The sequence below is a fragment of the Tupaia chinensis genome, unplaced genomic scaffold (assembly GCF_000334495.1).
Source record: "Tupaia chinensis unplaced genomic scaffold, TupChi_1.0 Scaffold000028_1, whole genome shotgun sequence".
Lineage (NCBI taxonomy): Eukaryota > Metazoa > Chordata > Mammalia > Scandentia > Tupaiidae > Tupaia > Tupaia belangeri.
The window spans coordinates 7711546-7726332 of NW_006159458.1; the positions used below are offsets into that span (position 1 = coordinate 7711546).

At 36.7% G+C, this 14787-nt stretch overlaps 1 protein-coding gene across 10 annotated transcripts in view; it reads left to right on the forward strand.

The window, feature by feature from the left end:
- SOX5 (SRY-box transcription factor 5) overlaps positions 1 to 14787 on the forward strand; it is a 1018333-nt gene that overhangs the window by 746912 nt on the left and 256634 nt on the right. For all 10 annotated transcript variants that reach the window (XM_027771080.1, XM_027771084.1, XM_027771082.1 and 7 more), the window contains one exon: positions 13314 to 13486. In XM_027771080.1, coding sequence (XP_027626881.1) covers positions 13314 to 13486 — 173 coding nt within the window. The remainder of the gene's footprint in view (positions 1 to 13313; positions 13487 to 14787) is intronic.

Genomic DNA, 14787 nt, shown 5'->3' on the forward strand with positions numbered 1-14787 from the left:
GTATTTGGGAGATTCTCTGGCCAAGTCACTCAGAAAAACCTAGATAGATTCTCTACTTGTCTTAGTTAAAGAACTTTTAGAACCTGGTTTATTTACCATTGGGATCTCTGTTGGATCTCTTGCACTTTAATTATAATATATTAATTTAGTTGTATTTAATGTTGAATCTGGTATTAATGAAAATGCCAAGTGCTTTTTATATAATGAAAAAAATCAACTCTTTTTTAAGGCTATGTATTCAGTTGTTGGGAAGTCCATAACTTGGTTTTCTATGTGAAGATGTGTCATGGCTTTTCTTTCTTCGTTTAAAAAAATAATTATTAATTTAATTTTATTTATTCATTCATTTTATTTTAATTTGATCAAAGACACACACACACACACACACACACACACACGCACAATGAGAGAGAGAGTAAGAGAAAGAGGGAAAGTGAGAAAGCAAGCCACCAGGTCTGGTACTTGAACTGTGGTTGAACATGTGCGAGTGTCCAGCACCTTAACCATCATGCTACCTGCTGGTCCCACGTCATGACTTTTCTTTTTTTTTAGAGTTTTTTGTTTTGTTTTGTTTTTTGTTTTTTTGCTATAGGGCACGTGCGCTCGCCAGACAGACAGAGAGAGACAGAGAGACAGAAAGCAAGAAATCACCCCTGGGGGAGATTTCCACGCTGCAATCCCTTCTCCTCCATTCTCCTCTTGGGATCTTGGGCATGCATGCACACGCGCCTGGCATGAGTTTAAGCCACCGGGTCCGTGACTCGAACCATGGTCGACTATGTGAGAGTCCAGCGACATAGCCATTACGCTAACTGCTGGTCCCCCACGTCATGACTTTTCTGACAACCTAATATTGTATTTATAAATAAGTGTATATATGTATGTATCTGTCTATAGATAGACAGATAGATAAATAGATACTATAGATAGATAGATAGATAGATAGATAGATAGATAGATAGATAGATAGATAGTTAGATGAATGATAGATACATAGATACACACACATACACACACACATACTCTTAGAAGATGGGACATAAATGAAAATACCAAACTCATCTGAAACTGTCAATAATGCATTAAAGAAAATAATCCATTTAGCAGTGCTATAGCCCTTAGAACTAAAATTAAAGATGTATTTTATATAGAGTCAATATGGGAATTAAAGCACCTATTTCTCTTTTATCTATATGGGATGCCTTCCAAGACCTCCACTTGATGCCTGAATCCTATACACACTATGTTTTGTCATATATATACATACCTATGATAAAGTTCAGTATATAACTTAGTCATAGTAACTGATAGAACAGTTACAACAATATAATATAGGGCCAGCAGATGGCATAGTGTTTACATCATTGGAGCTCCCACATGGCCAACAGCAGTTCTAATCCTGGACCTAGAGGCATGAAACACTCTGGGAGTTTGTGCGGGCATGTGTGCCAGAAATCCCAGGAGGATAATGAAGGAGAAGGGATTGAAACATAGCCATCCCTCGGGGCGTGATATCTCACTTTCTCTCTGTCTCACTCTCTCTGTCGAGCATATGTACCCTATAACAAAACTCTCTCTAAAAAACAAAATAATATACTGTAATAAAAGTTAGATGGGAGCTGGCAGGTGGCATGATATTTAAGGGCACTGGCCTCACACATGGCTAACAACAGTTTGAGTCCCGGACCTGGAAGGTTGCTTTCTTACTTTCTCTTTCTCTCTCGCGTTCTCACTCTCATTCTTGCTCTGTCCCTCTCTGGTCAAATTTAAAAAAAATAAATAAATAAGTAAATAAAGTTAAATAAAATAATTATTTTTAAAATGTTATGTGAATGTGATCTCAAAATACCATACTATATGCTATTTTACTGTACTGTAAAAGATGTACAATACAGTATAGGAAGTCATACTGTACTGCACTGTTTTCAGATGATGATTGACCAGAGATAGCTGAAACCATGGAAATCGAAACCACAGAAAAAGAAAAGGGGAACTACTGTAGATAACTCTTAAGTGACATGTAAAATTTTTAAAGTTTCTTTCTAACAGGTATGAGAGAGACAGAGTAAGTAAAACAGAGAAAGAGGCAGTTACCTCCAACAGGGTCTTTGTGCTATGATCCATCCCCAGCCTTAGCCAGGGTCATGGGCACACATGTGCATGCATGAAGTGTGCATGAGAGGATAGAACATGATCCCAGGATCTTCCCATGTGGCTTCAGTGTCACAGCATACTGTATTACCACTGTGCCATCCGGGTGACTGACAGATAGACTTCTGAGATAAAGAACTGTAGATGCAGGGCTGGCAGGTGGCATGTTGGTTGAGGCTTTAGACTCCTGTGTGGCTCACCACGATTCAAATCCTGAACCTCGTGGCTTGCTTTCTCACTTTCACTTTCTTCTGCCTGTCTCTCTCTGGCCAAATTAAAAATTAGTAAATAAATGAATGAATAAATAAAATTAAACAATTCTTTTAAAAACAGATTTGTAGATTCAGTATGTGACTTAAAGAGATAATCTGTTTAAATAACATTAGGTGATTTGAAAATAAGCAGGTGTGAAATAGGAACCAGATCCCAGGCTTAAAAAAAAATCTAGTAAAGAATCTTTGAAGATTTTTTAAATTTAAAATATGAAAGTGAAAACTTCAGCATTTCAATATATAAGGATTTCATCACTTTGAAAATGTTAAAATCAAATAACTAAGAATAATAAGGTTTGCTGCAGTAAACTTACACTGTGGCATTTACACATTAACCTAAAATATGTATGTCCACTTTTACAAAGGGTTTGGAAATGTTGATTGTTTTCTGAGAGAACTGTTGGATCTGGAATTTGTTCAATATATGAGCCCTAAGGAAGGTATATACATGTAGTCACATCCAAATAAAGTAAATGTTTAATATTTTAATCGACAAAGCTTACTTTATAGATCTCCTTTAAGTTGTTTATGAGTAATGTTGTTATATTTATAAAAACTGCTTCATGAGAACTAAGGAAACACTGCTGGCACACAGGATATAAGTTTTCCAAATAAGCTTGGCCATGTCTATAAAAGCAAAAGTGTCTACTTTTAAAACTTTTTGCAAAAGAGCTCATGTGCTTGCCAGAGAGAGATGCACTGCCTGCCCCATGGGGTATAGTCAGGCCACAATCCCTTTGTCTCTTGGGATTTTAGGCCGATAGGCATGCATGCCCACCATGCTTCCCAGGCCATTGGGTCTGTGACTCATACTGCGTAGCTGGCCATGTGAGACCTAGCTGCCTCACCCACTGTGCTGGGGACTGACCCCACTACATTTTCTGTAAACCAGTGATTTGCTCTGTCTTTGAATGTCAGCATCTTCATACCAGTGCCTAAATACAACTAGTGATAGGAAGAGAACGGGCAGCAATTAGCTATTAGTTGGTCTGCATGTTGATGGTCCAGTCTTCCAACTTGGAAGTTTTACATGTATTTTACTTATTAAATGAAAAGCTAGTACTTAATAATATATGTTTTAAACATAATAAGAAATATTCAACTCTTTTGTATTTAATCTATATTTTATGTTTGAAAAAATACTTTTTAAGATTTTTCTCATTTAAAATATTACTTTATTCAATAATTGTGAATGTTCTAATATTAAAATAATCACCAAAAATATTATTTGTGTTCTTATATGTATGGACCCCAAAGCTTGTTAAACTACTCTCTAAATCATGGGATAATGCAATTAACCTGAAACCTTTTCCTGTTTTATAGTATTTGCTAAGGGAGCATGAAATGGCAAAATGATGTGTGTTCTGGCTCTGATTCTTCCAAGCACTTGTGGAAGCCAGGTTACCTTTATGGTTTATTTCTTCATCTCATTGGACAAAAGTCTCAGATTGCTGTTTGGTTGTTGGGAAAGTCATGATGTGTCAGTGACCCAATATTTATTGGATGCTACCTCATAAACACCTTTCTTAGTGACAAAATAATTTTTTTCAGTTTTTTGTATGAATAAATTGAGACTCAGAGAGATTAAGCATCCAAACCCACCTACTTTTATATAGTTTAGTTGTGTCCGTGTCAAGACTTGAACCTACTTCTGCCTGGTTCAGAGCCTCTGCTTTTTGTATGGTACTTAGTAGTTTGTCCTCAGTAAAGCTGAACTGGGTAATCTTTAAAAAAATCTTTTAAAATTTAAAAAGTCTTCTAATTTGTACTCAAGATATTCTGTGCTTAGGTCTGTCCCTAGCACACAGTACTACTTTATATGGTTAGCCTGTTTACATATTGACTTTCTCCTTATATACAACATAATTAACTCTAGACCCAATGTTTGGAACCTAGTACACATTTGAAAAATAAATGACAAATGAAAAATGTTGCATTTTGAAATATTTCAAATGCAGCCAACTTGATGCACGTGTTTCTGCTTGTGTGTGTATGTGAGTTTTAATGACTTTTATGTTTTAAGTACAATAAGTAAGTGGATAGAGTAGTCTTGGGGAAAGTTTCCACAATAATCCTGGCTTGAACTACAAAACGTGTAAAATGCACATCTCTTTCATAATGTCCCAGAAACAAAACATCCAGCTATGGAGAAACAGTGGTAAAGATCATAGCTACTTGTCAAGCGTTTCATTTCACTTTAATGACAGATACCCTTGACAAAAGAAAGTTTTCCTGGGAACAGCAGATGGCATAACAGTTACATCACAAGACTCCGATGTAGTTGCAGTTCAAGCCCTGGACCTGGTGGCTTAAAACTCATGCTGGGGATGTGTGTATGCATGCCCAAGATCCTGAGAGGAGAATAGAGAAGGGTTTGCAGTATGGCCATACCCATGTGGATGGTGATTGATTTCTCGCTGTCTGTCTCTCTCTCCAGTGAGCACAACCTATAGCAAAAAAAAGTATATATGTATGTATATATGTGTGTGTGTGTGTGTGTGTGTATCTATACATATACATATCTTTCTTTTAAAAAAGTGAAAGCTTTCCAACAGTAGAAAGATTTAAATGCAAGCAAAAAAAAACACCTTTTAGGATATTGGGGTATTTTAGGATATTAAAGCAAAAGCAATATTATTTTTTCCAAAATAACCCACAAATATCTAGATAAAAGCAAGAATACTTATAATATTAGCAATGTGCAAGAGGATATCAATTAATTTGTAACACTTAGTTATGTAATAAACTATAGTATTCCTTGTATAATTTTAATTGATTCCAACCTTTGAGGGATATTCATTTGTAGCTAATTCTTATTAATACTTGATTAAAGTCCTAATGAAAATGACTAATTCATAGACATTTGCAATTTGGATAACTTAACAGATACTTCTTTGAAGTATGGGAATATTTCCATTTCCATTCACCCTCCTTGATGAGGGGGTCTGCCTATTCACTCTTGTCGGATTAAAGTGCTGCTGCAAGAAGCTTTAGTTATAAATTTAGAATGATTTAAGCTAGTTTTTATGTATTATTTTTTAGTTTATTCAACAAACAACTCCTCTATTTTTGACATGTACTTGCTCTAGAGATATAATGGTAGCAAAGAGAGTAGACAGATTCCTGCCCTCTCATAGCTTATAGACCAGTAGTAACACTTTTATCACATTGAATTTTTTTTTTGGAGAGGCTTTTGCTATAGGGTGCATGTGCTTGCCAGAAAGACAGAGAGAGACAGAAAGTCAGAAATCACCCCCGCCCCAGGGGGGGATGGCCATGCCGCAATCCCTTCTCCTCTATTCTACTCTCAGGATCTTGGGCATGCATACATATGAGCCTGGTGTGAGTTTAAGCCACCGGGTCCAGGACTTGAACCATAGTTGACTACATGGGAGTCTAACGACATAGACATTATGCCAACTGCTGTTTCCAGAATTTTTAAATGCTATACGATGAATGATTTTGAAATGCTTCAGGTGGGATATCAATTGAAATCAACAACATTTTCATAGACAATTTAAACCAAGCAAAGCGCTATCCAAATTCTAACACGAATAGTTTAACAAATACAAATATGGGCTAACAGATGGCATGGTGGTTAAGGTACTAGATTCCGATATGGCTGACCACAATTTGAGTCCTAGACCTGGTGGCTTGCTTTCTCACTTTTCCTCTCTCTTTCTCTGTCTCTTTCTGTTTAAATGAAAATAAATGAATAAGTAATAAAATTAAATGATTCTTTTTTAAAAAAAGAAATACAAATAACAGTAAAAATAATAATAATCTAGCAAAGATCGTTGCTTTGAAACAGAAAAGTAAATTTTTAGCAAGTTTTTGAGAGAAGCAGCACAATCATTGACCTTATTTATTTATTTATTTTTGGATAAGTTTTGGCTATAGGGCATGTGCGCTTGCCAGAAAGAGACAGAGAGAGAGAAAGCAAGAAATCACACCCTCGCCTGGGGGGCATGGCTGTGCTGTAATTTCTTCTCCTTCATTCTCCTCTCTGGATCTTAGGCACACACGCACATGCACCTGGCATGAGTTTAGGCCACCGGGTCTGGGAATTGAACTGTGGGCGACCACATGGAAGTCCAGTGACATAGCCATTATGCCAACTGCTGGTCCCCATTGGCCTTATTTTTTAACTTCTTGAGATGTGGATAACACCCAATGATTTACATGGATTTTGAAGACTTGATTTCAAAACATGTAACCATTTCATTGAATGAAATATGAAAAGGAAATATCAGTTTCCATGTATTTTTTTCTTATTATTTCACTTGATAATTTTTCTCTGCCTGCACCAGGGAAATTGTGACTGTATCTGGAAACATTTTGGGATTTTATAACTATGACTCAAGGGCATGTGTCCTACCTATATCTATGACTACAGTCCAAGACATCTTACCACAGAAGTAGTTATCTGGTTTCAAAAGTCAATGGTGCCATGATCGAGCAACCTTGATGTAGAGACCAAGTTTTCCAAGGGAAGTAGTTGATGTGCAGAGGCCATGTGGTGGGATGAAGAGGAACATGTTAAAGTATACATATTATGAATTTACAAAGTATGAAAGGAACTCAAAGAAGCATGTTGGCAAAGAGAGAAAATGAGAGATGATGCCAAGGTAGAAGGCAAAGGCAACATCATTCATGTAGTTACGAGAGTACAGTTTAAAGCTATGAATTGGTTTTATGCAGGAGTGTGACATGACTTGATTTAAGCTTCTTAAATAGGTCACTGACCTCTGTAGAAGGAAGGAGTGAAAGCTGGTGGCATGGTTAGAATACTATTGCAGTAGTTGATGGTGACCTGAATAAAGAGGTAATAACAAAAATGAAGAAACATGGACTGATATATAATATGTTCTAGGGTTGATAAGATTTCTAATGAATGAACGATGGGAGATGAAGCAGACAAAAAAAGGAGAACACCTAAATTTTGGCTAGGCGATATGTGGATGATGATGTCTCTTACCAAGATGGGGATGACTGAAACTGGTTTCCTTTCTTCATGACTTCTGGTTATATTAAGGAATGTTCTGACCCACATTGCTACTGCAGAACCTGCAGGATAATAGCTGACTGCTGTGCCTATAGTTATTAGTTATTAGGCAGGAGGAAGAACTGAAACAAAATGTTGTCATCTCTTAGTTTAGTAACTACTTAAAGGTGACTGCAGCAAGACTAGCATAGATTCGAAACACACAGGTGGGCATATAACTAAAACATCAAAGTAAATTACTGTCAGTGACACAGACAACAATGAGTTAGCACAGGAGAAATGAGTCAGAAGGAACCATTCCCTACATATATGTTATTGTGTTTCCATACTGGTATACCCTTAACGCAACTGTTAGAAAATCTGAATCTAGGCCATTAAATGGTAACTCCTCTTTATCTTTGGGAGGCCTCTGAGGTTTTCAAAGGATCTTGTAAATATTTTCTTGCTTTTTTTTAAGTCCAGGATATTTTGTGACTCTTATTAGTTTACAGTGTTCACAAACTGCTTATTGATTCCTCTCTACCCAACTTGGAGATCAGTATAGAGAGCATGATACTTTAGAGATGAAACCATTGGGCTCCTTCCTCCATCTTAGTTCGGTACTTTTATTAAAATTTGGAAGATTTCTTTTGCAAAAATAAGTTCCTTGCCTCAACTTCCTTGAGGCAAAATTAGTACCCCTATGTAATTTGTATGAGATAAAATGTCTTTCCTTTTTTTCTTGGCTATCTGACATGGGTAAACTTGGGAGTAGTTGAGAAGGAAAGACCTTTATTCTTTATATCACTCATCAATCAATATTAGGTGATTTGCTATACATCAGGCATATATTATTGGCCATTATCTGTGGTAAATAATGAGGATATAAAAATAATAATTTAGAATTTCTACTGTTATGGCTATCTTTCCTGACTTTGTGGGAAAAAAATAAAAATAAGTTACCACAATGAAATGATTAAGTACTATACTAAAGACATATACTGTGTGGATTCCCAAAATTTATAACTATTATCAGTGTAAATGAGGAAAAAAGCCACAAATAACAAGATACTTTGGCAAGATTACATGAAGAGTGAATGTTTAGGGAGGAAATAGCCTAGGCAAAGCCCTGGTGAAGGGTGACACTGGGTCTGAGGTATAAGAGGGTAATGATAGAAAATTCAGTGTGGCTAACACTTAGGATGCACAATGGAAGTGGGGTGGTTGGGTGATATTTTGAAGAACTCCATTCGTTCTTAAGAATAGGTTGACATTTCATTCTAATGCCACTGGGGAATGATTAGAGGTCTTTAAATAGGGGAAGTGACATGACTACATTTGTTTTCTAGGATGATAACTATGGTTTTAGTTTAGAAAATAGATTTGTAACAGTACAAATTAATGACAGTAAGCTTTATTAAAAGTTTGGTACATAGTTCATGAAAAAGATGATGGAGCTCAAGAAAGGAAATTACAAATCCAGAGTTTAGGAGTTGGACGTTAACGATATTAAGACTAGAAAAAAGCAAAGAATGGGACTATGAGGAATAGAGCATTTATGGAGGGAGAAGGAGAGGAACCAATGAAAAAGATTGAGAAGAAAAAGATAGTTGAACAGGCATTAAAGCAGTGTGGAGCTGTGTCCAAGAAGTCATGTGAGAAGGCTCAGGATAAGGTGGGATAAAGGTTGAAAAGTTTGAATTAGGGGACAGCAAGTGGCTTGGTGATTAAGGTGCTGGATTCCTATGTGACCAGCTATGGTTAAAATCTCGGGCCCAGGGACCAGCAGTTAGCATAATGGCTATGTCGCTGGACTCCCATGTAGTCGACCACGGTTCGCGTCCTGGACCGGGTGGCTTAAAACTCAAGCCGGGCGCGTGTGCATGCATGCCCAAGATCCCTAGAGGAGAACGGAGGAGAAGGGATTGCGGCATGGCTATCCCCCCTGGGAGGTGATTTCTCGCTTTCTGTCTCTCTGTCTCTCTCTGTCTGTCTGGCAAGTGCATGTGCCCTATAGCGAAAACCTCTCCAAAAAAAAAAAAAAAAATCTTGGGCCCAGTCCAAAATTCCAAAATCTCAAGAGAATTTAGAAGAAAGGATTGTGGCCTATCCATCCCCAGCCTGGGATGTGATTTCTCACTTTCCCTCCCTCTATCTCTCTCCAGCAAGTGCAGCACCCAATAGTGAAAACCTAAAAAAAAAAAAAAAAATGTTTGAATTTAATATGGGCTGTAAAATTATGAATTCAGTTTTAAATTTGAAATGCATATTATTTGCGTTTTTATGACTAAGTGAAGACAAAAGAATGCTGTTAATCTTTATGCTGACTTCCAAAATGATAATTACCAATACCAACAAATATTTATTTATTTATTGGCATTATATTAGTTGTGAAAATGGATAATAACACCTTAAGGTTTTAAATGATACTAATGTATATTTAAATGAAATACACTTTTAGTAAGTATATACATGATGGTAATAATATTTATTGTAGAAAAATTGCTAAATATAGAAAGGATGAAAAAGATGAAATGAGTTATAATCCTACCAACTATACAGAAATTGCCACTGTTAATATGAGGGTTCTTCAGAAAGTTCTTGGAAAAGTGTAATTAAAGTATGAATTTGTGGGACCAGCTGTTAACGTAATGGCTATGTCACTGGACTCCCATGTGTTTGACTGCGGTTCGAGTACTGGACCTGGTGGCTTAAACCTCGTGCGAAGCGCATGTGCACGCGTGCCCAAGATCCCAAGAGGAGAATGGAGGAGAAGGGATTGTGGTGTGGCCATCCCTCTGGGGGTGATTTCTTGCTTTCTGTCTCTTTGTCTGGCGAGCGCATGCGTCCTATAGCAAAAGAAACCTCTCAAAAAAAAAAAAAAGTATGAATTTGTTTTTGTGCAAAGAAAAAGATTTTAAATCCATACATAGTTACTTAAATTTTCCATGAGCTTTTTGAAGACCTCACCTATGTAGGTAAATTGCTTTCAGTATTTTTCCTATAAATGTAGATTTGTGTCTGCAGTAGATAGGTATACAGATGGTTCATTTCTGTCCAGTTTACTCACTTGGCTTTATATCATGAGCAAGATTTTGCATCATTAAATAGTCTTCAAAATAATTTTTTCATGATTGTAAAATACTCTACTACATGAAAATCTGATAACTTTTCCAGAGATCATTTGTTACTTTATTTAAAACAATTACTAATATTTATCTACATTTCTTATCATTTTCTTGAGATGGATTTCTAGAAATAGGATGCCCTTGAAAGTGTAAGCATTCCAAAATGTGAGGTCTACTACTCTTCCTAGCATGTATTCCTCAAAGCGTGGTAGCAGTTTACTTCTCTATTAGCAATTTAGCAAAATGCTCATCTTGCTATCATATGAATATTTTTATTAAAAATCTTTCCAGGATATATTTAGATAATTTAATGCTAGGATACAACATCATATAGTTATTATTCTTAGAGTAAATATTCTTCTGTTTTTATGACATCCAAATACCTGAAGTATAATAAATTATTAGCAATCATTTGTGGATCAACATCCCTGAATAATGCTAGGAATTAACGATAAGATCTAGCGTAAGGAATAGTTCTCACCTTACAGTCACATGGAAGTTTTTTTCCTGTATATTAATTCTCTAGTCTACATGTAAAATACATCAGAAACTTCATTTCCACTCTAAATGTACACATGGAAATTATAAGTCACTAACAATAGCTGTGAATTCCTTAAAAAGCACATGGTTTTTCAGCACAAATTGGTAGGGAGAAATGTAGTGGGGTGGGGAAGGGTGACTGAGCTCTAACAGATCCTTCTATCTAATTACGTATACAGGTGGCAAATGCATTATTAAAATAGTGCTTAGTGTCTTAAGTTTGAAGTGAAGATTGTAATTAAAGAGTATGTTCTCTCCTACTGCTAGTACTTTACCTTAGGGGTCTTGTCTATCTCGTGAGTTTTTAAAGAACAACTAAAAGTGACGTTGTTTCTGTTTCAGTGAACAGTGCACATTGCCAGTGTATCAAAAAAAAAAAAAAGTATTTTATCTAAGGACTTTTTTTTTTTTTAATTTTTGAGAGGTTTTTGTTATAGGGCATGTGCACTCACCAGAAAGACAGAGAGACAGAGAGACAGAAAGTGAGAAATCAACCCCCCAGGGGGAATGGCCACACTGCAATCCCTTCTCCTCCATTCTCTTCTTGGGATCTTGGGCACATACACACACATAGGCCTGGCGTGAGTTTAAGCCACCAGGTCTGGGACTCCAACCGTAGTCAACTACATGGGAGTCCAGCAACATAGCCATTAAGCTATCTGCTGGTCTCACATTGACATATTTTAGATATATCAAGCATACTATAATGTTGTCAGAAAAGTCATGACATATTTAAAATATTTCAATGCATCTTCTTAGGTAAAATACTTATTTTTACATAGAAAAATACATCATGACTTTTCTGACAACCCAGTATTTTATCTATCTATCTATCTATCTATCTATCTATCTATCTATCTATCTATCTAAATTTTGCTATAGGCTACATGTACTCACTGGAGTGGGAGTGGGAGAGAAAGAACCCTCCCAGGAGGATTGCCATGCTACGATCCCTTCTCCTCCAGTTCTCTCTTCTTTCAAGATTTTGTGTACACACACACACACACACACACACACACACACACACATACACACACATGCCCAGCATGCTTTTCAGGCCTCTGGGTCTGGGACTTGAACTGTATAACAGGCCATTTGGGATCCAACTGTCTTAACCACCATACCACCAGCTGACCCTGTACTATTTTTAAAAATCTCTTCCCTCTCTTCTCCAAATCTTGGATTTATATGTTATCTTAGGTGATTTTTATGTAATGCTAGTTTGCCAGTCACATTTCATCATTTTATGATAGCCTGATGTTCTCTGAAGCTTCATCATTTGCTCTGTTAACTGTTTTCTATTTTCAAAGATAGCCTCTGAATAGCATATGGAAAAACCATGTAAAAACTTGATTGGCTAAATAGTTTTCTCCTCTTTTAATGTAAACTCCTTTAGTTCTAGATCTTTACAATTTTGTTTTTTTGAGGAAAAGAGAATCCTATCATTAATAATAATGCCTTGATGCCTTAATAATTATGGTTAATCATTTCATGATTTTGTCTTGGCTTTTTAATTAGATGAAAAACTAATGGCCAAGAACTGTGCTTTAGGGACCGGCAGATGGCATAATGGTTATATGTCTGGACTCATACGTAGTTGACTGCAGTTTGAGTCCCCAGACCTAGTGGCTTAAAACTCAAACCAGGCGTGTGTGTGTGTGTGTGTGTGTGTGTGTGTGTTTGCATGACAAAATCTCAAGAGGAGAATAGAGGAGAAGAGATTGCAGCGTGGACATTCTCCCGGGGGGGGGGGGGTGTGATTCTCGCTTTTTGTCTCACTCTTTGTCTTTCTGTCTTTCTCTGTCTCTCTGGCAAGTGCATGTGCTTTATAGCAGAAATCTCCCTCTAAAAAAAAATAAATAAACAAATTTGCTTTAAGCATCTATTTTATTTCCAGTAGTACCTGGCAAGGAAAACTAAAAGTAGTAGATGCTCAGCCATCAACAAACATTTGATTTACTTGTAAAATAGAAGGGAAACAAAAAAGAAATTTTAGATTATTGTCATTAAAAAAATTCAAGATATTTTCTTCTGGCATTTTGTAATAGGTAAATAGCTATCACTTTTTACTGTTGAATGAAATTCTAAAAGAAGGTAGGTGTATGTTTCCGTATGTGTTGTACCTTATATTATAGCTGGACTAGTTCTCAACATAACAGTCATTGTCATTGAAATGCCACTCTCTCCTCATGGTTTTTTTTTTTTTTTTTGTATGTTTTATTGCCGTATTATTTGCAGGGACTCCTGAGAGCTTAGCTGAGAAGGAAAGGCAACTCATGGGTATGATCAATCAGCTGACCAGTCTGCGAGAGCAGCTACTCGCTGCCCATGATGAGCAGAAGAAACTGGCTGCATCTCAGATTGAGAAACAACGCCAACAAATGGAGCTGGCCAAACAGCAGCAGGAGCAGGTACGACATGGGAATGTGAGACATCCTGCCTACTCATTACAGGTCACCGTAGGAGGCACCCAAAGATGCAGGAGTCCCCCTTTGCCATAGTTAAATTAATAAGAAGGCCAAAAACAAAGGAAACAGTAAAAGCTCAGATATTTGGAAACTTATTAACTCCTTTGATGTCAGTAACATAGAAGCAATCATAGTCCAGGTAAAATTGGAATAGGTCACGAGAGAGGTACTGGAAAAGGACTATAGAACATTGAGAAAATGTTGCTGGTCAGGAACATGTTCACAGAATTCATTAGCATGAGACACTGGAAATGCACTTTGATAGATTTGGTTTAGACTCAACAAGTGAAATGAATTTCTAGTTAGGGGCAGGAAGTTCAGTTAGGAAACTATTACGTTGATGTAGATAAAGGCAGAGCCTAAACTAGGTAGAGTGAGACCATATACTAAAATAAAAAAGGAATAAACAGATGAAAGAGTAAAGGTTAGTAAACTATTTGAAGTGTTCAAACCAGAGAGGAAAAATATTGAGGCTGGGTAAGTGAGAGAATGGCAATGTCACCACCAGAAATAAGGATGGTCAGGAGGAGTACACATCTGGAAAAGAAGATGATTTTATTATGCTGAATTAGAGCTTCTCTTAAATTGCTCAGTTGGAGGTATGTGAAAGACAGGTAGTAGAAATGCCAACCAGCTGTTAGGAAGAGAGAGTTGAGCTAGTTTTCTTAGATTATCTATGCAGAGGTACTGGTTTAAATCACTGGAGTAGATAAGATTCATTCATTTATTCTATGAGTAGTAATTAAAGGTGTTCTATACGCCAGGCATCTAAGCTAACTAGTTGTTGGGCTATCTCGACTAACTAAAGAAAGAAAGCACTTCCATGCCAGTGGAAAAGGAAAGATAATTAATAAAGGGAGAGAAAAATTAACAAAATATTAGGTAGTGATAAGCAATTTGAAGAAGTGTAAAAAGAGTATTAAGGTAAATATTGATTGTTATGACAAGGCAGTGTTTCTTAGATTGTATAGTTGGGTGGGTCTTTCTAAAGCTGTGACAGTGGAGTTCAAATCCAAAGAGCATAGACAGTGCCGGATGGAATGTTGTGGTAAAATGAGATACTCTTCCAGGCTGACCCACATTGAAAGGATGAGATTTACATCTGGAAACTTCTCCGAATAGGCCTGCATGCATGTGCACTTGATCCAGAGGTGGGTCATGGTGTCAAGGACCTATTGGAGATAGTGACTCTCTGTATCTCTCTCTTCCTCTTGCCCAGGAGGAAATAAATAAATCGAGCAGGA